The 25,461-nt window shown below is 45.0% G+C and overlaps 1 protein-coding gene across 3 annotated transcripts in view; it reads right to left on the bottom strand.

Annotated features, from left to right (window-relative positions):
- ankrd27 (ankyrin repeat domain 27 (VPS9 domain)) overlaps window positions 1–24,260 on the bottom strand; it is a 33,787-nt gene extending 9,527 nt beyond the window's left edge. Inside the window, exons 1-23 of one of the 3 annotated variants that reach the window (XM_052466229.1) lie at window positions 24,128–24,260; window positions 15,771–15,890; window positions 14,808–14,918; window positions 14,301–14,457; window positions 14,022–14,176; window positions 13,683–13,742; window positions 13,514–13,567; window positions 13,278–13,343; window positions 13,093–13,169; window positions 12,662–12,783; window positions 11,854–11,932; window positions 11,557–11,689; window positions 11,189–11,281; window positions 10,856–10,974; window positions 10,575–10,657; window positions 10,285–10,400; window positions 9,981–10,073; window positions 9,493–9,690; window positions 7,970–8,026; window positions 7,241–7,336; window positions 6,816–6,980; window positions 6,373–6,570; window positions 6,152–6,271 (exon numbers count right to left, since the gene is read on the bottom strand). In XM_052466229.1, coding sequence (XP_052322189.1) covers window positions 6,152–6,271; window positions 6,373–6,570; window positions 6,816–6,980; window positions 7,241–7,336; window positions 7,970–8,026; window positions 9,493–9,690; window positions 9,981–10,073; window positions 10,285–10,400; window positions 10,575–10,657; window positions 10,856–10,974; window positions 11,189–11,281; window positions 11,557–11,689; window positions 11,854–11,932; window positions 12,662–12,783; window positions 13,093–13,169; window positions 13,278–13,343; window positions 13,514–13,567; window positions 13,683–13,742; window positions 14,022–14,176; window positions 14,301–14,457; window positions 14,808–14,918; window positions 15,771–15,872 — 2,454 coding nt within the window. In that variant the 5' untranslated portion in view covers window positions 15,873–15,890; window positions 24,128–24,260. The remainder of the gene's footprint in view (window positions 1–6,151; window positions 6,272–6,372; window positions 6,571–6,815; window positions 6,981–7,240; window positions 7,337–7,969; window positions 8,027–9,492; window positions 9,691–9,980; window positions 10,074–10,284; window positions 10,401–10,574; window positions 10,658–10,855; window positions 10,975–11,188; window positions 11,282–11,556; window positions 11,690–11,853; window positions 11,933–12,661; window positions 12,784–13,092; window positions 13,170–13,277; window positions 13,344–13,513; window positions 13,568–13,682; window positions 13,743–14,021; window positions 14,177–14,300; window positions 14,458–14,807; window positions 14,919–15,770; window positions 15,891–24,127) is intronic. The other 2 variants (XM_052466231.1, XM_052466230.1) reach the window with 2 other exon arrangements.
- Window positions 24,261–25,461: the final 1,201 nt, after the last annotated feature.

Here is a 25,461-nt window from a genome sequence, read left to right as displayed (position 1 = left end):
CCCTCTCCACTACTGTCCCGTCGATGTGGATAGGGGGGGTGCTCCCTCTGCTGTTTCCTGAAGTCCACGATCATCTCCTTTGTTTTGTTGACGTTGAGTGTGAGGTTATTTTCCTGACACCACACTCCGGGGGCCCTCACCTCCTCCCTGTAGGCCATCTCATCGTTGTTGGTAATCAAGCCTACCACTGTAGTGTCGTCTGCAAACTTGATGATCAAGTTGGAGGCGTGCATGTCCACGCAGTCGTGGGTGAACTGGGAGTACAGGAGAGGGCTCAGAACGCATCCTTGTGGGGCCCCAGTGCTGAGGATCAGCAGGGTGGAGATGTTACCTACCCTCACTACCTAGGGGCAGCCCGTTGCACAGTCGAGAAGGGTCCAGTGCCCAGTTGAACAGCACAGGCAGTGTGGGGTCGTCTGTGGACCCAGGGATAGGGTGGTCGGTGGAGGATATGGTCCTTGACTAGTCTCTCAAAGCACTTCACGATGACGGAAGTGAGTGCTATGGGGCGGTAGTTGGTTAGCTCAGTTATCTTAGCTTTCTTGGGAACAGTAACAATGGTGGTCCTCTTGAAGCATGTGGGAACAGAAGACTGGGATAAGGATTGATTGAATATGTCCGTAAACACACCAGCTAGCTGGTCTGTGCATGCGGCTGGGGATGCCGTCTGTGCCTGCAGTCTTGCGAGGGTTAACACGTTTAAATGTTTTACTCACGTCGGCTGCAGTGAAGGAGAGTCCGTAGGTTTTGGTAGCGGGCCGTGTCAGTGGCACTGTATTGTCCTCAAAGCGAGCAAAGAAGTTGTTTAGTCTGTCTGGGAGCAAGACATCCTGGTCCGCGACGGGGCTGGTTTTCTTTTTGTAATCCGTGATTGACTGTAGACCCTGCCACATACCTTGTGTCAGCCGTTGAATTGCGAGTCTACTTTGTCTCTATACTGATGCTTAACTTGTTTGATTGCCTTGCGGAGGGAATAGCTACACTGTTTGTATTCGATCATGTTTCCGGTTACCTTGCCCTGGTTAAAAGCAGTGGTTCGCAGTTTCAGTTTCGTGCGAATGCTGCCATCAATCCACGGTTTCTGGTTTGGCAATGTTTTAATAGATGCTGTGTGTACGACGTCGCTGATGCACTTGCTAATAAACTCGCTCACAGAATCAGTGTATTCATCAATGTTGTTGTTTGACTACTCAACTGAGGGACCTTACAGATAATTGTATGTGTGGGGTACAGAGATGGAGTATTCATTTAGAAATCATGTTAACCACTATTATTGCATACAGAGTGAATCTGTGCAACTTATTACGTGACTTGATAAGCAACATTTTTACTCCTGAACTTATTTAGGCTTGCCATAACAAGGGGTTGAATACTTATTGACTCAAGAGGTTTCAGCTTTTCATTGTTTATTAATGTGTAAACATTTTTATAAACAAAATCCCACTGTGACATTATGGGGTATTGTATGTAGATCAGTAACATACAATTAAATCTAATCCATTTTATATTCAGGCTGTAACCCAACTAAACGTGGAAAAGGTCAAGGGGTGTGTGAATACTTTCTGAAGGGACTGTATGGTGTCCAAGGCAACATTGACCAACTGGAGAAAGAGAACTGTCAGGACACAATAGAGGCAACACGGGAAGAGAGAAAATGAGTAAAAGAGAGAAGGAGGAGAGGAGGGAGAGCATGAAAAGAGTCCGAAGGTGGCTGGTAGGGAAGACAGTGAGGATGAGGAAGTGACCGAGCATCGTGAGGATGAGGAAGTGACTGAGAGAAAGAAAGATGGAAAGGGAAGTAAAGGAAGTCTGTATCAAGAAAAGCATGAAATGCAAGAGAAGGAGCAGAACGAGGGAACAGAAAAAAATAAGAGAAAAGGATACAATTCAAATCTTAGAGGAAGAGAACATACAGAAGAGGCAAAAAAGAAAGAAACTGAGAAAGGAGGAAGAAAAGAAGAGGGAGATGGAGAAGGTGCTAGAAAAGCAGAGGAAAGAAAGAGAAAGAAGAGGAAAAGGAAGAGCTTGGCAGATGAAGAGAAAAGGAGCGTAAAGAAAAGAGCAGTTGAAAAGTGAAGGGAACATACATAAAACGATTGAAAACAAGAGAAGAAATAGGGAGAAGAGAAAAAGAGAAAGTGGGAACAAAAACAGAGAAACTAAATTGCAACTGGGGAAATGGAGGAGGCAATGTTTTAATAGTTGCTTTGTGTACGACATCGCCGATGCACTTGCTAATAAACTCGCTCACCGAATCAGCGTATTCATCAATGTTGTTTATTGACGCAATGTGGAACATATCCCAATCCACGTGATGGAAGCAATCTTGAAGCGTGGAATCAGATTGGTCGGACCAGCGTTGAACAGACCTGAGTGCAGGAGCTTCCTGTTTTAGTCTCGGTCTATAGGCTGGGAGCAACAAAATGGAATCGTGGTCAGCTTTTCCGAAAGGAGGGCGGGGGAGGGCCTTATATGCGTCGCGGAAGTTAGAATAATAATGATCCAGGGCTTTACCAGCCCTGGTGGCACAATCGATATGCTGATAGAATTTAATTTAATTTTTGTTTTCAGATTAGCCTTGTTAAAGTCCCCAGCTACAATGAATGCAGCCTCAGGATGTGGTTTCCAGTTTACATAGAGTCAAATAAAGTTTGTTCAGGGCCATCGATGTGTCTGCTTGGGGGGGGGGGGAATATATGCGGCTGTGATTATAATCGAAGAGAATTCTCTTGGTAGATATAGCGGTCGACATTTGATTGTGAGGAATTCTAAGTCAGGTGAACAGAAGGACATGAGTTCCTGTATGTTGTTATGATCACACCACGTCTCGTTAATCATAAGGCATAACCCCCGTCCCTCTTCTTACCAGAGAGATGCGTGAAGAAACCACCTGGCTGTACCGACTCCGATAGCGTGTCTCGAGTGAGGCATGTTTCCGTGAAACAAAGTACGTTACATTTCTCTTATGTCTCTCTGGAATGCAACCCATGCTCGGATTTCTTCAACCTTGTTGTCAAGAGACTGGACATTGGCGAGTAGTATGTTCGGGAGCGGTGCGTGATGTGCCCGTCTCCGGAGCCTGACCAGAAGACTGCTTCGTCTGCCCCTATACTGAGACGTTGTTTTGGTTCGCCGGCTGGGATCCGATCCATTGTCCTGGGTGGTGGGCAAAACACAGGATCCGCTTCGGGAAAGTCGTAATGATGGTGAGTTGACGTTGCTCTATATATCTAGTAGTTCCGACTGTATGGAATAAAACCTAAGATTACCTGGGGTACCAATGTAAGAAATAACACGTAAAAAAACAAAATACTGCATCGTTTCCTAGGAACGCGAAGCGGCCATCTCTGTCGACGCCAGAATCATGGTGTGTGTGTGTACCTTCGGCAGGACGGTGTGTGTGTGTGTGTGTGTACCTGCGGCAGGACGGTGTGTGTGTGTGTGTGTGTGTGTGTGTGTGTGTACCTGCGGCAGGTGTGTGGTGTGTGTGTGTGTGTGTGTACCTGCGGCAGGACGGTGTGTGTGTGTGTGTGTACCTGCGGCAGGACAGGTGCGGTGTGTGTGTGTGTGTACCTGCGGCAGGACGGGTGTGTGTGTGTGTGTACCTGCGGCAGGACGGGTGTGTGTGTGTGTGTGTGTACCTGCGGCAGGACGGTGTGTGTGTGTGTGTGTGTACCTGCGGCAGGACGGGTGTGTGTGTGTGTGTGTACCTGCGGCAGGACGGTGTGTGTGTGTGTGTGTGTGTACCTGCGGCAGGACGGTGTGTGTGTGTGTGTGTGTGTACCTGCGGCAGGACGGTGTGTGTGTGTGTGTGTGTACCTGCGGCAGGACGGTGTGTGTGTGTGTGTGTGTGTCTGCGGCAGGACGGTGTGTGTGTGTGTGTGTGTGTGTACCTGCGGCAGGACGGTGTGTGTGTGTGTGTGTGTGTACCTGCGGCAGGACGGTGTGTGTGTGTGTGTGTGTGTGTACCTGCGGCAGGACGGTGTGTGTGTGTGTGTGTGTGTGTACCTGCGGCAGGACGGTGGTGTGTGTGTGTGTGTGTGTGTACCTGCGGCAGGACGGTGTGTGTGTGTGTGTGTGTGTACCTGCGGCAGGACGGTGTGTGTGTGTGTGTGTGTGTACCTGCGGCAGGACGGTGTGTGTGTGTGTGTGTGTGTACCTGCGGCAGGACGGTGTGTGTGTGTACCTGCGGCGGCAGGACGTGTGTGTGTGTGTGTGTGTGTGTGTACCTGCGGCAGGACGGTGTGTGTGTGTGTGTGTGTGTACCTGCGGCAGGACGGTGTGTGTGTGTGTGTGTGTACCTGCGGCAGGGTGTGTGTGTGTGTGTGCGTGTACCTGCGGCAGGACGGTGTGTGTGTGTGTGTGTCTGCGGCAGGACGTGTGTGTGTGTGTGTGTACCTGCGGCAGGACGTGTGTGTGTGTGTGTGTGTACCTGCGGCAGGGCAGGTGTGTGTGTGTGTGTGTACCTGCGGCAGGACGGGTGTGTGTGTGTGTGTGTACCTGCGGCAGGACGGTGTGTGTGTGTGTGTGTCTGCGGCAGGACGTGTGTGTGTGTGTGTGTGTGTCTGCGGCAGGACGGTGGTGTGTGTGTGTGTGTGTACCTGCGGTAGGCACGGTGTGTGTGTGTGTACCTGCGGCAGGACGGTGTGTGTGTGTACCTGCGGCAGGACGGTGTGTGTGTGTGTGTACCTGCGGCAGGACGGTGTGTGTGTGTGTGTGTGTGTGTGTGTGTGTACCTGCGGCAGGGGGTGTGTGTGTGTGTACCTGCGGCAGGAGGTGTGTGTGTGTGTGTACCTGCGGCAGGACGGGTGTGTGTGTGTGTGTGTGCGGCAGGACGGTGTGTGTGTGTGTGTACCTGCGGCAGGACGGTGTGTGTGTGTGTGTGTACCTGCGGCAGGTGTGTGTGTGTGTGTGTGTGGCAGGACGGTGTGTGTGTGTGTGTACCTGCGGCAGGACGGTGTGTGTGTGTGTGTGTGTGTACCTGCGGCAGGACGGTGTGTGTGTGTGTGTACCTGCGGCAGGACGGTGTGTGTGTGTGTGTGTACCTGCGGTAGGACGGTGTGTGTGTGTGTGTGTGTAGGACGGTGTGTGTGTGTGTGTGTGTGTGTACCTGCGGCAGGACGTGTGTGTGTGTGTGTGTACCTGCGGCAGGACGGTGTGTGTGTGTGTGTGTGTGTACCTGCGGCAGGACGGTGTGTGTGTGTGTGTGTGCGGCAGGACGGTGTGTGTGTGTGTGTGTCTGCGGCAGGACGGTGTGTGTGTGTGTGTGTGTGCGGCAGGACGGTGTGTGTGTGTGTGTGTGTGTGCGGCAGGTGTGTGTGTGTGTGTGTGTACCTGCGGCAGGTGTGTGTGTGTGTGTGTACCTGCGGCAGGACGTGTGTGTGTGTGTGTGTACCTGCGGCAGGACGGTGTGTGTGTGTGTGTGTGTACCTGCGGCAGGACGTGTGTGTGTGTGTGGCAGGACGGTGTGTGTGTGTGTGTGTGTGTGTACCTGCGGCAGGGTGTGGTGTGTGTGTGTGTGTGTGTACCTGCGGCAGGACGGTGTGTGTGTGTGTACCTGTGCAGGACGGTGTGTGTGTGTGTGTGTGTGTGTACCTGCGGCAGGACGTGTGTGTGTGTGTACCTGCGGCAGGACGTGTGTGTGTGTGTGTGTGCGGCAGGACGGTGTGTGTGTGTGTGTACCTGCGGCAGGGTGTGTGTGTGTGTGTGTACCTGCGGCAGGACAGTGTGTGTGTGTGTGTGTGTACCTGCGGCAGGGACGGTGTGTGTGTGTGTGTGTGTGGCAGGACGTGTGTGTGTGTGTGTGTGCGGCAGGACGTGTGTGTACCTGTGCGGCAGGTGTGTGTGTGTGTGTGCGGCAGGTGTGTGTGTGTGTACCTGCGGCAGGACGGTGTGTGTACCTGCAGCAGGTGTGTGTGTGTACCTGCAGCAGGACGGTGTGTGTACCTGCAGCAGGACGGTGTGTGTGTGTGTGTACCTGCGGTGTGGTGTGTGTGTGTGTGTGTGTGTACCTGTGGTAGGACGGTGTGTGTGTGTGTGTACCTGCGGCGGGGACGTGTGTGTGTGTGTACCTGCGGCAGGACGGTGTGTGTGTGTGTGTACCTGCGGCAGGACGGTGTGTGTGTGTGTGTGTGTGTGTGTGTGTGTTTACCTGTAGCAGGATGGTGGCTGTGTCCAGGTGACCTCTGAGGCAGGTGTGGATCAGAGGGGTGTTGCCATAGTGATCCTTCTTATTCAGCTTGGCGTTGCACTCCAGCAGTGATGTCACTACCTGAACATGATTAATGAGATGGGTGGGGTTTGAGCTTTTGGGACTATTCCATTTGTTCAGATGTGCCATGCAAGCTCAATCGAACACAGCGGAGTGCCCACCTGTACGTGGTTGTTCTGGCTGGCCAGGTGCAGTGGCGTGGCACTCTGGCTGTTGCGTGCGTCAACATTGGCCTCGTGGCGGCTGAACAGGGACACCAGGGCCGTGTGACCATGGAGCGCTGCCACGTGGAGGGGAGTGAAGCCATCCACACTACTGCTGTTCACACTCAGACCACTGGCCTGCAGGCACGCCAACTTCTGGTGTCAAACACACACACACACAGAGGAAAATACAAAGAATAACATCATCAAGTTAACTTGGCAGCACTGCAGGAACATCATAAATCATCTCCTTTCAACATCTAACTTCCCATTCAACATAGCTTCAGTGCTTCCAGCCATGTGTCAAGTTTGCCGTGTGCTCACTGATATCGTCTATATATCAGAAAGGGGCTTGGCCAAGGAGTTGTGGTAGGAATGAAAGGCCAGGGTTGCTCCCTGACCTTCTGTGTAGGTCCACAGTGTGGACACTGGCACAGTGGGTGGCACAGTTCTGTCCAGGACGGCAGCCCTGCATGCTGCTCCTCTGGTTCCTCATCCAACCACTCCAACAGGTACCGCACCATCTCTATGTCTCCATCTGCCACCGCACGAAGCAACTTCTCCACCTGTCAGTCGAGAGAGTGAGACTACATATTGGAACACCAGCCAGACCTTTACAAACCGGATTACAAATTACAAAGAGTCATCCCACAAAAAAATGTTGGGTGAAAGCACCAAATATTAGCTTCCCTCAATATATAGAAAATAGTGCATTTAATTTCTACTACATCCCTATTCCTTTTCCCCTTAAATTAAGATGATGCTACTCCTCTCAGGCATTGCCAGGGTCAGTCCTGCCCAGGGGTCCTCAGTGCTCCCTTCTAACCTCTTTGTGTCGGAACCTGTCTCTGTCGGGTCTGGCCTCGGAGCTCTGGGAGGTGGTGCTGGAAACAGAGGAGCGGCGGCTGCTGCAGTCAGAGGCCTGGGGGGAATGGTTTGGGGAGCGAGAGAGCAGTCACTCAGCTGACCACACACACACACACACAGTACAGCACGTTTCATAAACTAATCCCACGGAGGCTCAAGTGTCTGCGGGTTTTGGCTCTTCCATTGTCCTTAAATAATGAATTAAGGTCACTGATTAGTAAGGAACTCCCCTCACCTGGTTGTCTATGTCTTAACCAAAAATGGTGGAATGAGTTTAACACCCATGCAGTACAGGCTGCTCCTTAGGAGCAGGAATGAAGGACTACCTAAATGAAGGACTACTTTTGTATGTGATTGCAGTATTATATTTTGTTATTTTACGATTCCTCTGGTCAAAAATTAACAAAAGCGTTTTCTATAAGATATTTTTTATTTACTTTTTGTTAGGAATTCAAAAAAATCACAAGCATTGGCATTGTTTGATCAGAGCAAGTGAATATATTTGATATATATTGATATATATATATATATTAGATATATTTGGAAGAGTCTAGAGTAGAACTACAGTATGTTGGTTAATGGTGTTCCAACAGGCTGGCTGCCTGGAGTAGAGCCATCATTGTATCTAATGAAATACTGTAGTTGCATCTCTTCTCTGTCACTTCCTAAGTGATGAAATCTGACTTACATCATTGTTCTCTCTTCTATCAGAGCCGTTGTGGGACAACTCCAATAGCGTTAGAATCTGCAAGACGCATAGACAAGTACACTTCAGTTACACACGCCCTATTTCTTATACAACCTTTTCACATTTCATTCTTGTTCAAAAATCACAACAATACTGAATGACGAGGCAAATATATCAAGCCAATCCTGTTGCTAGGCCATCCAGAAAGATTTTCTTCCTTAGAACAATTCCCACCCTTCTGTTAATACTTTTTCTGAATAGATATATTTATCTAACTAAAATGTTTAGTATGCCAAGCCTTATCGTTAACAGTAGAAAAGCCTGGCCGAGAGGGGACCCCCCTTCGAGCCAATGACGAGTCTTTTGGATGTCAACATTCTAAAGGAATACATGTCATATATAATACCGTCCAAAAGTTTGGGGTCACTTAGAAATGTCCTTGTTTTCCATGAAAACATACATGAAATTAGTTGCAAAATGAATAGGAAATATAGTCAATATGTTGACAAGGTTATAAATAATGATTTTTAACTGAAATAACAATTGTGTCCTTCAAACTTTGCTTTCATCAAAGAATCCTCCATTTGCAGCAATTACAGCCTTGCAGACCTTTGGCATTCTAGTTGTCAATTTGTTGATGTAATCTGAAGAGATTTCACCCCGTGCTTCCTGAAGCACCTCCCACATGTTGGATAGGCTTGATGGGCACTTCTTACTGCTCTCACAACAGCTTAATAAAGTTGAGATCCGGTGACTGTGCTGGCCACTCCATTATAGACAGAATACCAGCTGACTGCTTCTTCCCTAAATAGTTCTTGCACAGTTTGGAGCTGTGCTTTGGGTCATTGTCCGGTTGTAGGAGGAAATTGGCTCTAATTAAGCACCATCCACAGGGTATGACATGGTGTAGCCTTCCTTCTTCAAGATCCCTTTTATCCTGCACAAATCTCCCACTTTAACACCAAAGCACCGCCAGACCATCACATTGCCTCCACCATGCTTCACAGATGGCGTCAAGCACTCCTCCAGCATCTTTATTTTTTTCTTCTGCGTCTCACGAATGTTCTTCTTTGTGATCCGAACACCTCAAACTTAGATTAGTCTATCCATAACACCAATTTCCAATCTCCACAGAAGGGTGGAGGCTGTTATAGCAGGAAAGAGGGGAAACAACTCCATATTAATGCACATGATTTAGGAATGAGATTTTCGATAAGCAGGTGTCCATTTACTTTTGGTCATGTAGCATAGTTTCAATGAGACGTCATCAGCTGTGCTGGATGACTGGCAGTGAATGACGGGCAGTGTGGGGGGGGATAAGATCCTCTTGAAACTGCTTAGAACACAAATAAGTGTTATAAAGACTTATTCAGGAAAAGGACCCGACTTTAAAAAATGGCAGAGTAATAAAAAAAAGAAAAATGTTTGTCAATGACACGCTCTGCTTTCCTAGTGTTAAAGTACCCATGTAGGAACTCTGTTTCAGGCAGAGGCAGCTGCGACCAGGGGTCTCTACTCCTCACCTTAGAGTTGAGGGCACATTGTAGTGGAGAGTCGTTGACCTTGTTGTTGATGGTGGTGCTGGCTCCGTTCTGCAGCAGCACCTCAATGATGCCCTCGTAGCCCCACCGGGCTGCGATGTGCAGGGGAGTGTCGCCTTTGTCATTCTGGATGTTCAGACGGCACACGTGCAGGTCGTAGTACACCAGGGCTTTAACACACTGAGACACGGATAGGATAACACTGTTAGACTGAGAACAATCTCCTCTGAACTACCATAGAGAAGACTGTCAATGCAGGGTGTCATCACCTGTAATCATCATCCAAATACTTATTTAGGGCAGTATCAATACAGATACTGTGACTGCTATCCCATGTACTGTGACTGGTTACATTTCTTCAGCTTTATCACTCAGGTTACTACACAAACTGGCAGAGTCAAGGCTGTTGGAATAAACAGTGCATTTAAATCCAGATTTTAAATGGAGAGTGACTCCCCAAACTGACGTACATCCTCGTGTCCGTACATACAGGCCAGGTGCAGAGGAGTGTTGCCATTGTTATCCTGGGCACCGGAGTAAGCCTTATAGTGCAAGAGCAGCAGCTGGAGTACAGAGAGAGAGACAGATGGAGACAAACAGAATGAGAAAAATATAAATATGTCAGAGACAATATACAGTTTGTAACAGAAGTATTCTTTTTGCATCTTTAGTGTTGCTCTCCTAGCCTGGTTCAAGATCTGTTTAGGAGTAGGCAAGGCAGCACAAACAGATCTGGGACCAGGCTATAGCCGTCCTGCTAGCGTCCTTGCTCACCGTGACTCGCTGGTAGCCCTTCTGGCAGGAGAGGTGAAGGGGTGAGAGGGCATGGTAGTCTGTGGCATTCACCAGAGCTCCCTTAGACACTAGCAGGTCGATCAACAGGGACTGACCTGCCACGGCAAAGACAGGCTTTTTATTTTATTTAGACAGTGGGAAATGAGGGAGACAGATGGAAAGGGATGAACAGTACAGAATGTGGCAGACCAGGAATCCCCTGTTGTGTGGCCTGGTGGCAGTTTTCTGGACAACTTTATGTATCTCTGAAACCTGTTGGTATCTCTTACCGCAGATAGCAGCGACGTGAAGTGGTGTGTATCCCCTGTCGTCTCGAGAGAAGGGCGTTATGATGGAGGGGTCATTCAGGCTCCTGTAAGCAGACAGAGTTGAAGAATAATCAAATTTTCAGTTCCTAAGCCATTAAATGGGCAGAAAGGGGAAATGATTGTTTCAAGTGAGAACCCGAGATGTAGTGAAAGAAATAACTTTTCCGACTGAGAATATCATTTTTTTATGATAGAGGAGTTGTGTGTGTGTGTGTGTGTGTGTGTGTGGGAGCGGTACTCACCCTGAGAGATGGAGCTCACAGTGGTCACAGGAGCAGAGGGGGTGGCACCCCTTTACACCGTCACTCTGGTTCTCACTCAACACACGCTGGACCTCTACCTCGTTACCATTGGCTATGTGCTGCAGGATCCATCAATCCACACACAATCAGCAAAGATAAATAAAATGGATCAACACACACAATTGATTTTTAAAAAATAAAAAAGTGAATCAAATGTTTTCATATTAAAATGAAATGCTGAATGAAATTAGATGTCCATCTGATGAATGAAGCATAACGTTATGCACAGTATAGCTTTCTCCCCTTCTTAAGGTCGGGGGACAGGGTTCTCACCTGAAACAGACAGTCTATGGGGGTAGCAGAGTTCTGGGAGAGCAGGTTTATCTTCTGGGTGAAATGCACTTTGTTGTTCAGGTCCCCTAAACCCTGCAAACCTCACACACAGCCATAGTCACTCACTCTGCACAGGGGAGTGTTTTTCTCAATATCATTTTTTCAGTCATTATTGTGGCCTGCTATCACAGGAATTGCAGTGATAAGTTGGTGTATCTAAGTCAACAATGTGAATGGATAGGATATCAGCTACAACAACATATGTGCTTGTGGTGTATAAAGCCCCCTTCACAATATTGAGCCAAGCCAAGCAGGCCAGGACTAATGTCATGTAAAAGACACCCTGTGTACTACTGTACTGCGCTCACCACGCGGCCCTGGCCGAAGTTTCCCTGTCTGATGAACTCCACGGCGGCCTCGAACGACGTCAGGCAGTAGCTCAGCTCCTCCTTGGTGGAATTACAGAAATGGAAGTTCTTGATGTAGCTCAGGTTGGCCATCCTGGAAGAGCATGCTTGTTAGTTTAACATGGCTGTTAGTCATTAATTAATGACTATATTTAATTACTAGGTCCGAGTTATTCACTTATTCATTAAATGAGTAGTTAGTAGTCACCAGGCTATTTAATGGTCAGTGGTATTACTAGGTTATAACTCCTTACTCACCAATTGGGGATTTCCGTCTTCACCAGTAAGTACAGAATCACAGACAGAAGGTCGTCTGCACACAGGGCCTCTAAGCTAACTGCATATGGAGAAAAGGGAAATTAAAGATGTTATTAAATGACTGTGGTTGCGTCTAAGGTTCAGTGACTGTGTGAGGTTTACAACTAGAGCATACAGCAGGGAGAAATGGCTCTTCAAAATGAAGACATAAAACAGTGTCATCCTACAAAACAGGAAAGTGTCCACACAGTCAGTGTAACCACTCAGACACTCTGCCTCTGTCCTCATTTAGGCTTTAAATTGGTCAATTGGTTGTTTGGCCATCAGAAATTAGGAGTGGATTGCAGCACTCTGCAGAGACAGGGTCTGGTTGTTATGTGGCAAACAAGGTTGGATTTGCAAAACAAACTTGACATACACATTAGGGCCCTACAGTTTCTGTTCTGTGGACCGTGTGTACACACCAAGTTATTATATTACCAGGGAGGGAGTGAATAGAACAGACAACAAATCCTGATCTGGGTTACAATGACCAGCCTTGAAAGACTTGTAGGCTGCTTATAATAATGTCATGTCTACATAAAACATTGGTAAATCAGCTTTTTATGCATTTCTGGATGAAAGCAAACATTTTATTTGATGATACAATCAGCCCATTGACAGTGGAATGCAAATGTGCCTTTAAAATGGAAACTGTCCCATTTGTGATGGTTCCATGCAAGTCTGTAACACTGTAAACTGCTGCCGATGTGACATGAAATGGCATAGGTAGGATGGACAGAGACAGACATAAAAAACAGACACATACCAGAGTGGCTGGGGGACTGCATGATTGTGAGAGACACCTTCCTGAGGCAGAGCAGTTTGTGTAGAGGAGAGGTGCAGCGGTTCAACTGGCTCAGCTCCCTTTTGGCCCGAGGGATATTTATACTGTAGGAGGAGACATAACATGGAAGTACAACAGGATAAGTTAATATTGATACTGTATGAGAGTGGAAAGACAAAACATACTCCTATTGTCTATAGACACAACAACAGTAGTGGTGAAATGACCTGATAGAGATCTACTGCTATAAACCTGCTTGACATTATGGAGATGAATATGGTGTCTGTTCATTTTTGTTTGTGTTGTATGCAGACTTGTTTTTTGTCCAGCACAGAATTATAATGTGCATCACGTTATTGAGTTGTAATCATAAAAAGCAGAAATTAAAAGAGACGACGTGGAAAAAAACCAACCTAAATTCAGATTTGACCCCAAAGTCTTTCTGCTGCAGGTCCTGCAGGCCTCTGGTGGTTTTGTTGAAGGCAGAATCCTGTTGGAACAGTGATAATAAAACATAGATATTAACCTTCACTGCATGGGAATTCTGGGCCTATAAATGACAGCATTATCAAATACTGTATAGTATTTATTTACATACCTGGCTGGCTTCAAGAGTCCCCACAAAATTAAAGATGAAATCATGGATACCATGATGTATATACATCTAAAAGAGAAAAAATATTTACTGACAACTTTACATGAAAATATATTACATCATTATAGCATCACACAACAGAATTTCACTGAGGACCAGAATGAAGAACCAGTCCAAAAAGCAGCAGACATGTCAAATTTGAAAGTAAGTGTGAGGTATGACGACTAGGATAGAACTACCTCAACCGCCTGTTTGAGGAGAGTCATCTGGAGCTCCTGTTTGACCAGCAATTTCTGAAAGGTTTAACAAATCAGCTTTACTTCTCAGGATTGTGTCCAATACGCATGAAACAGTAGAAAATTATTTGAAAATGAGTTTTGTTTTTCCGTAGCAAAACATGCTACTCACCAGGCGAGAGTCTCTCAACAGGCACTGAAGACATTTAGTATAAAGACAATTCACAGAGTCCTGAGGGGAGAGCACAGTTACATGTTAAAGCAGTACATCACAGCAGAAGTCATATAACATCTTATAGCATACAATACATTAGTGTACATTACTATAGTATAGCCATTTCATATTATACATTAGTGTGTCATTACTGTACACCGAGTGTACAAAACATTATGAACGCATTCCTAATATTGAGTTGCCCTCAGAACCGCCTTAATTGGTCGGGGCATAGACTCTACATGGTGTCGAAAGCAGTCTAGCGCCAGATAGGTGTTGTTTAGGGTCAGTACTTACAATGTGGTGTCGCAGTCCCTTCTTTTCCTGCTCCTTTAATGAGTGGCAAAAGCTGCTGATGAACTTGTCCAGTTTCTCAACATGGCGGCCCAGGAACTCCCTGACATCCTCCACATTCTTCAGATAGTACGGGGCTGGGCTGGGGGCCACCTCCACTGTGAGAGAAAATAGGGAGAGAAGAAAGGTGAGAGTTAGATGGTGGCTGTATCTGATTCAATATAGACTAAACCATACACTAAGTTAATCAACTTTTGTCACTTTGGAGGATAGCAGTACTACCTGGGCTTTGGTTGGTGTCAATGGGCCTGGCGATACACAGGATACTGTAGCTCTGCTCCTTCTCATTGTAGAAGGTCTCCTCAAACAGGATGGGCACATTGGCTGGGACCTGGAACCCTAAGCCCAGTCTCACCAAGCTGTCCTGGATGGTCAGCTCCTATCAGACAGGACAAAAACACAGGTAGTATCGTTGACCAAGATGTCTTAACCAAGAACGTTCTGCTTTATAGCGGCTGTTTACAATCAACTAGATGGGTATATAGCAGTGAAGGCTGCTGAGAGGAGGACTGCTCATAGTAATGGCTGGAACAGAGCTAATGGAATGTAATGAAACATGTGTTTAATGCATTTTGACACCATTCCACTCTAGCCTTTACCACAAGCCTGTCCTCCCCAATTAAGGTGCCAACAACCTCCTGTGGTATAGAGAAAATGAAAGTGCATGATATTTTGTATAGTTGCACCAATGATACAACAGGAACTGTAGCGTTGGCAGATGGATCTTACCTTCCCATCTATAGTCTGATACCCTTCTCCAGATGGGTGTAAAACGTAGGTTTCAAACTGGGATGCTGTGTACGCACTAAGGGTTATGCTTCCACAGCACGGCACCAAAACCTGGGGCACAACCACACCATCATCAACAAGGGTAATCAACAATGCTTCTCGTGACTGACAGAATGGATTATTGGTGAAGTACCCACAATAAAAAGCTGTAAAAAAAATGCTACTTCACATTTAAGACAGTAGCATTTATTTCTCTGGTACGGCCTACCACCCACATGCGATTCAACACCTATGACAGTAGTGTCTGCATGAGCTTTCTCTCGCCCCCGCTTCTTCTCTCACTGTAGGAGGTGGTTTCTAGACAGAGCTCTCCTTTGAGAACTTCCCAGAACACTAACAGTGGTGAGTCATAGTAATGGTCCAGATATTATCCTCTTGATATTCCTTTGCTAACCACCAAGTAGGCTGAGAACCTTCTAAGTGGCCATTTTCTACAAATGGCAAGATAAAACCATTTTCCAAAGCAATAACATGGACTCCCTCCCTGAAATATTGACTATTTTCCTTTATTTTCTTCTTATCTCTGCATAAATGGATGCTCTCGTGCCCTGCATCTCAACCTAGCAGCTAACTTGCCATAAAGAGAATCTTCAGCCTGTGTGGTACCAAATTGTCCTGCATTTTCTGGACAGTCACGCTGGCCTAGCCCCATATGTTGAAACTTTACATTGTTTGATTCTGCTCCAAGTCTACACACAGCTCACAAAAAAGAAATGTCACTGTCTTAAATCTTGCATTTTCAGACAGGGGGGGAGGAGTGCATTATAGCTGGAATATTTACTGTATATGATCATGCAAGCCTAAAACTATTGTGTTCATTCTGCTGAGCTTGGTAACATACACAATATAAAAAGGGCTGAGTACTATAGTATGGCCCCACAGCCACAGCTGTCAGTCACTCACAATGCCATGTAGCTCTGCCACTCTGCTGCACAGGTCGGGTCTCTGCTTCTCCAGTGCCAGGTAAAAAGGGTTCTTCAGGAGGTTCTCATCATACACAGCCATAAGGATCTGGATCTCTGGCTCCAGGGGGGAGGAAAAGAGGTGGACAGTTAACAGTAAATATGTGGTAGGAGGGAAGGATTCCATATTAGGTGACTTTGACTGGCTGACAATTACAACAACAAAAATGCTTCCATGTTGCTCCATAAGGACGACGACTCAGCCCAGGCTGGACAGAGAACATGTTAGAGTTGTTGACATGAAGTAGCCTAGGTAAGAGCTAAGTGGCTAGGGGTTTAGTCCACCAGCCAAATTTCTGTCGAACATGCAGTATATGTTGGCTATTTATGGTAGCAATTAGCCTGGGGACGAGGTTAAGGGTTTGCCAAAGAAGACAAACAGACAGAAGCAGCTAGGTCCAGAGAGAGTAGTCTTTCCTGAAGCATCTAAAACCACAACAGGAACAACAAGAATATTGTTCCTGTCTCCAGGGTTGCTCTCCTCCTCCCTCTCCCTAGCCAGCTGCCTCTCAGCTGAGCTCGTTAACATTCTCGGAAATTACATTACAAAAGCTGGTTCCCCACATAAGTGCATCTCCAGGGCCAGAGATTCTGTATGTGTATATGACATGTTTAGAAGAACTTAATGAAACATCAACCTTTATTAAAGAGACACACAGCAGGAAGGATCAAACCAACAGGTTGGTAAGGGCTCAATGAATCTCTCACACTCACTTTATTATAAATAAATTGCTTCTTAGCAAGAGCACTTTCGAGCAAGAATTTAGCTATGACTGTCTTGAAGTGGTCTGAGTGGGGAGGGAAAACTTTTAAATAGTCATTATTGGCAGAGGTTGTGTCTATTGACTAATTTACCAAAAAGTGATGTCACCAGGCAGGGCAAAACTCTATCCCACCAAAAAAGGTTGGCCTGAAATCTCTATTTTCAAACAGCTCTAACACTAAAAGGGCATCATCATCTTCACAAATTCACAGTATTCCAACCTCAATGTGGAAATAAATAAATACAAAATCACATTTGACTGCACCGAGCCTTTACAAGATGTTCCCCAAGCCTCAAATGTTCAGACAGAAGCCTCATCTCCTGTTGAAACTATTAAAAAAAAGATGAGATTTAGCCAGGTCATGTGGCATCACATCTTCCCTTATGTCTCCTTCTGATATAAAACTCCAAACATTCCATTGGAACATCATAAATACATCATGTGAGCATCATCCCCAAAATGGAGAATACCAGAATATGAAATCCATTTAAAGTCTCATCATCTGATAGAATAGATCAGGCTACTCACTTGTTTGCGCCAAGTAAAGCGGACTTGAGATGCTGAGCTCAACATCATCTTTACGAATCGCAGGAAAGATAACGCCATTGGGGGGGGGGTCACTCACAACAGCAGAGTGGGACTGGGAGGACTCATCTTAAACTAAACCAGCCTCTTTCGGAGTCGGACAAGGCTTCATAGTAGATCAGCAGTAGCTCAGAGTGAAGACAGGAGCACTATCAACTTCCACCCTCATCTCCCTGTGTGCTCCCTGCCTGGTAGGCTATCAGATAGACGCTGCCTGATGGCCTGAAACCCTGAAGAATGTGCCGTGTGACCTGTCTGCAGGGTCTGAACCAGCCTGGTTTGTGAAAAACTTCCTTCACACTTGTGACCAGTGAAATGTAAGCATAAAGACGCATATGTATTCTTCAAGATAATGGACAAATTATATTCCTTCATCTGACCTTTCATGCTGTTTGGTCAAGCTATACTGTATATATTACATTGAGACATCTTCTGATGAAAGTCCTTTTGTCTACTATATACACTATACCGTGTATTCGGAAAGTCAAAACTGCTCCAGCTCCTTCAAGTTGGATGGGTTCCGCTGGTGTACAGCATTCTAAGTCATACCACAGATTCTCAATTGGATTGAGGTCTGGGCTTTGGTTAGGCCATTCCAAGACATGTAAATGTTTCCCCTTAAACAACGCGAGTGTTGCTTTAGCAGTATGCTTAGGTTCATTGTCCTGCTGGAAGGTGAACCGCTGTCCCAGTCTCAAATCTCTCGACAAACAGGTTTCCCTCAAGAATTTCCCTGTATTTAGCACCATCCATCATTCCTTCAATTCTGACCAGTTTCCCAGTCCCTGCCAATGAAAAACGTCTCCACAGCATGATGCTGCCACCACGCTTCACTGTGGGGATGGTTTTCTCGGGGTGATGAACAGTATTGGATTTGCGCCGAACATAGCATTTTCCTTGATGTCCAAAAAGCTACATTTGTCTCATCTGACCAGAGTACCTTCTTCCATATGTTTGGAGAGTCTTCCACATGCCTTTTGGCTAACACCAAAACGTGTTTACTTATTTTTTTCTTTAAGCAATGGCTTTTTCTGACCACTCTTCCATAAAGCCCAGCTCTGTGGCGTGTACGGCTTAAAGTGGTCCTATAGACAGATGCTCCACAGCGGAGATCAGAGCTTTGCAGCTCCTTCAAGGTTATCTTTTGTCTCTTTGTTGCCTCTCTGATGAATGCCCTCCTTGCCTGGTCCATGCGTTTGGTGGGCAGCCTTCTCCTGGCAGGTTTGTTGTGGTGCCATATTCTTTCCATTTTTTAATAATGGATTTAAAAAAGAAAATTGGTGCTCCGTGGAATGTTCAAAGTTTTATTTTTTTATAACCAAATCCTGATCTGTACTTCTCCAAAACGTTGTCCCTGACCTGTTTGGAGAGGTCCTTGGTATTCATGGTGCCGCTTGCAGACTGAGGCCTTTCAGAACAGGTAGGTAGGTAAGTAAGTGCAATATATATATATATATATAAAATGTGACACTTAATTAGATTGCACACAGATTGACTTTATGTGACAAAGGTAATTTGCTTGCACCAGATCTTATTTAGGGGCTTCATAGCAAAGGGGGTGAATACACATGCATACCACTTGTTTTTTCTTTTAAAAACAAGTTATTTTATTCAGTTCACTTCACCAATTTGGACTATTTTGTGTATGTCCATTACATGAAATCCAGATTAATTTTAAATTACAGGTTGTAATGCAACAAAATAGGAAAAAACATAAAGGGGGTGAATACCTTTGCAAGGCACTGTACCCATCTATATAAAAAAGGTCCCAAAGTTGACAGTGCATGTCAGAGCAAATAGCAATCCACGAGGTCGAAGGAATTGTCCGTAGCGCTCCGAGATAGGATTGTGTCGAGGCACAGATCTGGGGAAGGGTTCCAAAATATCTCTGCAGCATTGAAGGTCACCAAGAACACAATGGCCTCCATCATTCTTAAAATGAAAGAATTTTGGAACCACCTAGAGTCTTCCTAGAGCTGGCCACCAGGCCAAACTGAGGGGAGAATCAGGGGAGAAGGGTCAGGGATGTGACCAAGAACCCGATGGTCACTGACAGAGCTCCAGAGCTCTTCTGTGGAGATGGGAGAACCTTCCAGAAGGACACCCATCTCTGTAGCACCAATCAGGCCTTTATGGTAGAGTGGCCAGACGGAAGCCACTCCTCAGTAAAAAGGCACGACAGCACGCTTAGATTTTTCCAAAAGACTCTCAGACCATGAGAAACAAGATTCAGAACCTCAGACTGGGGCGAAGGTTCACCTTCCAACAGGACAACGACCATAAGCACACAGCCAAGACAACGCAGGAGTGGCTTCGGGACAAGTCTCTGAATGTCCTTGAGTGGCCCAGCCAGATCCCAGACTTGAACCCAATGGAACATCTCTGGACAGACCTGACATTAGCTGTACAAAAAATATCATTATAGGGCATGGTGTGTAGATGGATGAAGGAAAAAACGCAAGGCTGTAATATAACAAAATGTGGAAAAAGTCAAGGGATCTGAATATTTTTCAAATGCACTGTTTATACAAAGGTATGTGGACAACCCTTCAAAATAAGGGCATTCAGCTATTTCAGCCACACTGTTGCTGACAGGTGTATACAATCGAGTACAGCCATGAAGTCTCCATAGACAAACATTTACAGTAGAATGGCCTCACTGAATTGTCATAGGATGCCACCTTTCCAACAAGTCAGTTTGTCAAATTTCTTCCCCATTAGAGCTTCACCAGTCAACTGTAAGTGTATTTATTGTGAAGTGGAAACATCTAGGCGCAACAGCGGCTCAGCCGTGAAGTGGTAGGCCACCCAAGCTCACAGAACCGTACCGCTGAGTGCTGAAGAGTGTAAAAAAAGAATTTGTCCAACACTCACTACTGAGTTCCAAACTGCCTCTGGAAGCAATGTCAGCACAATAACTGTTCGTTGAGAGCGTCATGAAATGGGTTTCCATGGCCGAGCATCCGCACGCACGCACAGAAGCCTAAGATCACCACTCGCAATGCCAAGCGTCAGCTGGTGTGGTGTAAAGCTTGCCACCATTGTACTCTGGAGCAGTGGAAAAGTGTTCTCAGGAGTGATGAATCACGCTTCACCATCTGGCAGTGCGATGGACGAATCTGGGTTTGGCGGATGCCAGGAGAACACTGACGGCCAGAATGCAGTGCCAACTGTAAAGTTTGGTGGAGGAGGAATAATGGTCTGCGGCGGTTTTTCATGGTTCAGTCTAGGCACCTTACATCCAGTGAAGGGAAGTCAACACTACAGCATACACTGACATGCTATACGATTCTGTGCTTCCAACTTTGTGGCATTTTGGGGAAGGGCCTTTACAGTTTCAGCATAACAATTCCCCTGCGCACAAAGCGAGGGCCATATACAAAATGGTTTGTCATGATTGGTGTGGAAGAACTTGACAGGCCCACACAGAGCCCTGACCTCAACCACCTTAAGGATGAATTGGAACGCTAACTGCGAACCAGGCCTAATAGCCCAACCTCACTAATGCTCGTGGCTGAATGGAATCAAGTCCCCAAAGCATGTTCCAACATCTAGTGGAAAGCCTTCCTAGAGCAGAGGAGGCGTTTATACAATAGCAGCAACAGAGGGACCAACTCCATACTAATGCCCATAATTTAGGAATGAGATGTTAGACGAGCGTGTCCACATACTTTGTCATGTAGTGTCAGCGTATAGTACTTCTGTTAAAAACAGACAGACCTCTAGCCAGTAAAGAACAATTGGATCACCTAATTTGAAGAGGCACCCTGAACACTTTCCTGAAGACAACACTTGTCTAACTTTCTTGCCTTTGTTTTGACTAGCTCAAGAATAAACAAAGTTAAAAATAGCAACATCCTGTCTAAGGCCTGTTTTAGGTTAGTAGTCTATTGGATTAGACTTATCATGCCAGATCTCATCTTGATAACAAGTGCCTTCAACCTGTTTTATCTATAATGAAAGACACTTGTGAGAACGGTCAAGTACACTTTACAAATAGACTGGAGGCAATCCCATGCCTGGCTACCAGAAATGACAAATGTTGGAGACAAAACATAGGCCAGCCTAAACAATCAAATCCTAGGGAAATGATACCAAGTGGAGCACATAACCAGGTTGGTCCACTACCTAAGGCGACATGTTACAATAGAAGGTCCCCATGTTGTAACACACTGATCAATAGACTCCTTCAAGACTAGCAGTAACAATGAATGCAAATTCAAACAAGAAGGTTTTAAAAACATACTGATTCAATTGCACTTGAAATGAATAGGCCCATAATTTCCTCTGCCAAAGCCATGGCAATGTTTGCAGAGCTGGACTCTGGTTTTAATTCCCCAACACAGCTAACATCAATCCTGTTGTTTCCATGGAAAGAAGTGTACCCAGGCGAAAGCACAAGCGTCGACAACATAGGCCTATCATAGATTACTGGAGTAAATTTGAAACATTGTGTCAGCCCCAAAGTCAACTGAAATGGACACTGCATCGTATGATCATGTGCTTGTCCAACAGAAAAAAAATAAATGCAATTGATTTAATGTACTAGGCTAATTTAGAGTTCGCTATTTTAGTATCTCGTGGATAACAAGCCAAAACTGTATACAATTTGATGTCCCCACAAATCAGATTTCACGGACGACAGTCTTAAAATGTGCTCATCAAAGGCGCCGTAAAACCATGGAGTCTTGAATGCATAGGCTTGCCGGTATGATGCATGACTGACCACATGGTCAGGAATAGAGCTTACCAGCTTATAGTTATAAAAAACTGAAATGAGTTACCTCTGGTTTGTAAGGCCATTCCATTCAGCCAGCGGAGTTCGCCGTCCATCACGTAGACAGGAAGAAACTCTCCGGAATAGAAAGGTGGAGGTGTATGGTTCATGATGCTGTGATTGTGGTAACATACAGGAACTCAAGTCCTTTGGTTTTCCCGATCTGGAATACCTCACCATTAAATGCAGACTGCATTACCTCCAAAAATAATTTTATTCGGTCATCGTCACTGCCATGTATATTCCCCAACAAGCAGACACCCAGACAGCTCAAGGAACTACATTAGACTTTGTACAAACTGGAAAACGCATATCTTGAGGCTGCATTTATAGTAGCTGGGGACTTTAATAAAATAAACATGAGGAAAACGCTAACAAAATTTTATCAAACACATCTCCTGTACTACACGCAAATCAAAGACTCTGGATCATTGCTACTCTACCTTCCGGGATGACAAGTCCCTCCTTGGGCCAGTAACTGAAAAGTTTGCAGGTTTGAATACCTGAGCCAACACGGTGAAAAATATGTCGATGTGCCCTTGAGCGAGGCACTTAAACCCAATTTGCTCCAGGGTGGCCATACTACTATGGCTGACCCTGTACAACAATACATTTCACTGTACCTATCTGGTATATGTGACAAAGCATTGTTTATTTTTGCTCCTCCCCACCTATAGGCAGAAACTTAAGCAGGAAGCACCCATGGTAAGCACTGTTCAATGTTAATCTGACCAATCGGAATCTATGCTTCAAGATTCTTTTGATCACGAGGACTGGGAAATGTTCGGGTAGTTCATCAAGACGTGCATGGAGGATGTCGTTTCCACTGTATCATAATCATGAAATGCTTTGAGAGGTTAAGGATCATATCATCTCCACCTTACCGGACAGCCTAAACCCACTACAATTTGCATACCGCGTCAACTAATCCACAGACAACGCAATCGCCATTGCACCCCCAGGGGTACAATAGTGCACAGGTTGAAAAAATCCAGGAATAGGTTATATTATAGAGATATATAGAGAGAGATATATATATAGATATATATACTGCAAAATTACACTTGATATATTGCAGGTAAGGTGTGTCATATGTGTTTGCAATTTTCAGGCTGTAAGAGACAGTCAAAGTTCAATATCATACAAATACTTGCTTTGGAAGTGGACAAAAATATGGCCTGGAACAATGCTCACAAGACAGCATTGAAATCCATAATAGCTGGCCAGATCAAGGGGCACAAATTACTCTAGCAATGTAAGCAATGTTCTGTCAATTGGACATCGATCATTCCCTGCAAATAGAGAATTAGTAAGTGGACTGCACAAGCTACATGGGTCATATACATATATCAGTGCCAGGTTTTTGTATTCTTAAATACATTAACACGTTAGCTAGCCCAAGATGTACTCTTAAAAGGAGCCAACCGTTACTCCTTAATTTAACGTATGTTATTTACAAAGGTAGACTGGCAGCCAAAACAGACAAATAAAATAAAATGTTATTGGCCACATACACATATTTAGTAGATGTAATTGCGTGTGTAACGAAATGCTTGTAAATGCATCTAAAACGTGAATAGATTCTCAATTGTGAAACTTTTCTACAAAAATAAATTAAAAAGCTATTTATTTTCAGATCACATCAAAATAACTTCACAAATGCAAAATGAAACACTTAAAACACTGTTTTAACGGGTTTATCACAGTTGCAGCTGACATATTTCTGGCGGCCTTCTTCCGTTACACAGGTGTTCGGAGCCCGCTAGTTATCACAGGTGGTCTCTCTTTCGTAAACACAACCCATAACATGGCGATATGACTGTGTGGCAAAACTAACCATATAAAATGTGTATCAATTCAACCTTTTGTTTTCATAAAATTATTTATTGGTGATATGAAATATCCGTATGCTTCCAAAACCGTACCGCAAGCAAATGCGTGTACACGTTCAGACCGAGCATCAGGGCTTTTAACAAAACTCCCCCGTACAGAAGACGCATTCGTCCAATGATTTATGGCGTTAATGGAACTGAGTCATGATCAAGGGATAACACGCTGCTTATCTTTCAGCTATCTAGCTGCAGGAGTTAGCTAGCTACCTCACAGCAACAACGACGTCGGCTTGCATTTAACGTTACATTCATACAAACACAATATGTCCATCTAACTTACCTCTATTTGCTAAACCCCGAGGAATCGCATTCCAAAATGCTCTTCTTCAAAAGACGTGCAGTAAACGGAAGTCACCATCTGATCCACCGATGTCTGTCAACACTAACACCAGTCTCCATAATTTACTACTATTCTGAAAGCAGCAATAAAGGTGACGTCACTATCGTAATGAGGAACCCTTCCAAATTAAAGCCCATATTTCAATCCATTGCATGGTTAACTCATTCAAAATATATATTAATCAACATCGATATGCATTGTGTTTGTAAGCAAATGCAATATATGTTTTTAAATTATTAAGCCCACTCCTGAAAAATAAAATGTTAAAACTGGTATGTTGATAATATTGGGATTATAAGGAAAAAATATATTGTGCTGATGTAAAAGTGGGGTTTGGAGTACTCGGTATGGTCTGTAGATATGTTGTAATTTCATGGGGCAGTGAAAAATACTACGTGTTGTTGACCTTTTACTACACACATTTTACTACACCCAAATTCAGCATGTCTTTGTAAGGGGACTCTTATTTTGAGATAAAAACAAATCCGCGATCGTGATGCCAGCATCATATCCTGCTGCATGGAGAACCGTAAATCCCTCATTTGATGAGCGAAATAAACGCGAGTTTGGTTTTGTCAACCAATCAGGTGAAGGTTCGCCGATTTACAGCAAACCAATCCCGCTACTCCGGGACAAATTGTTCAACCGCCTGCCTCAAATCATCCACCGAAAGGATGACACTCCACTGCGCATAATGAAGCCAAGTTACACTGTATACATACAGTATAATACTAAAGAAGCCTCTACTGCTCTCTAACACGTTCTTGAACTTGATTTGCAGAATAACATAGGTTTAAGTGTTTCTTTCACAGTGTAATGTAATAAAATGTTGCAATGTCAGTGTGCAATCGGGATACTTAAATGTGTACGTGACCTTTTACTCTTTTCTTATCCATCACTTATTCAAAAAGGGCTGTGATTTGTATTTTATATTCTAACATGAAACAGGGCTTTAAATCAGCAACACAGTGAAAGTTTAGGCCTCAATTGCATAGGTGCTGGGAACCACTGGGAGCAAATGTCAGAGGTCCCCTACCTACCTGTGGTAAACAATTAGTTTGTAATAAAGGGCCCTTTCAATATATTTAAAATGGGCCCAAATTAGGCATGTACAGTACCTTCAGAAAGTATTCACATCCCTTGACTATTTGCACATTTTGGAGTGACAGCCTGAATTTCAAATATATTTAATTTAGATTGTGTCACTGGCCGACACACAATACCCCAAAATGTCAGTGGAATTGTTATTTATTTTTTTACAAATGAATACAAAT

The sequence above is a fragment of the Oncorhynchus keta genome, chromosome 17 (assembly GCF_023373465.1).
Source record: "Oncorhynchus keta strain PuntledgeMale-10-30-2019 chromosome 17, Oket_V2, whole genome shotgun sequence".
Classification (NCBI taxonomy): Eukaryota; Metazoa; Chordata; class Actinopteri; order Salmoniformes; family Salmonidae; genus Oncorhynchus; species Oncorhynchus keta.
This window is presented reverse-complemented; position numbering and strand designations above follow the sequence as displayed.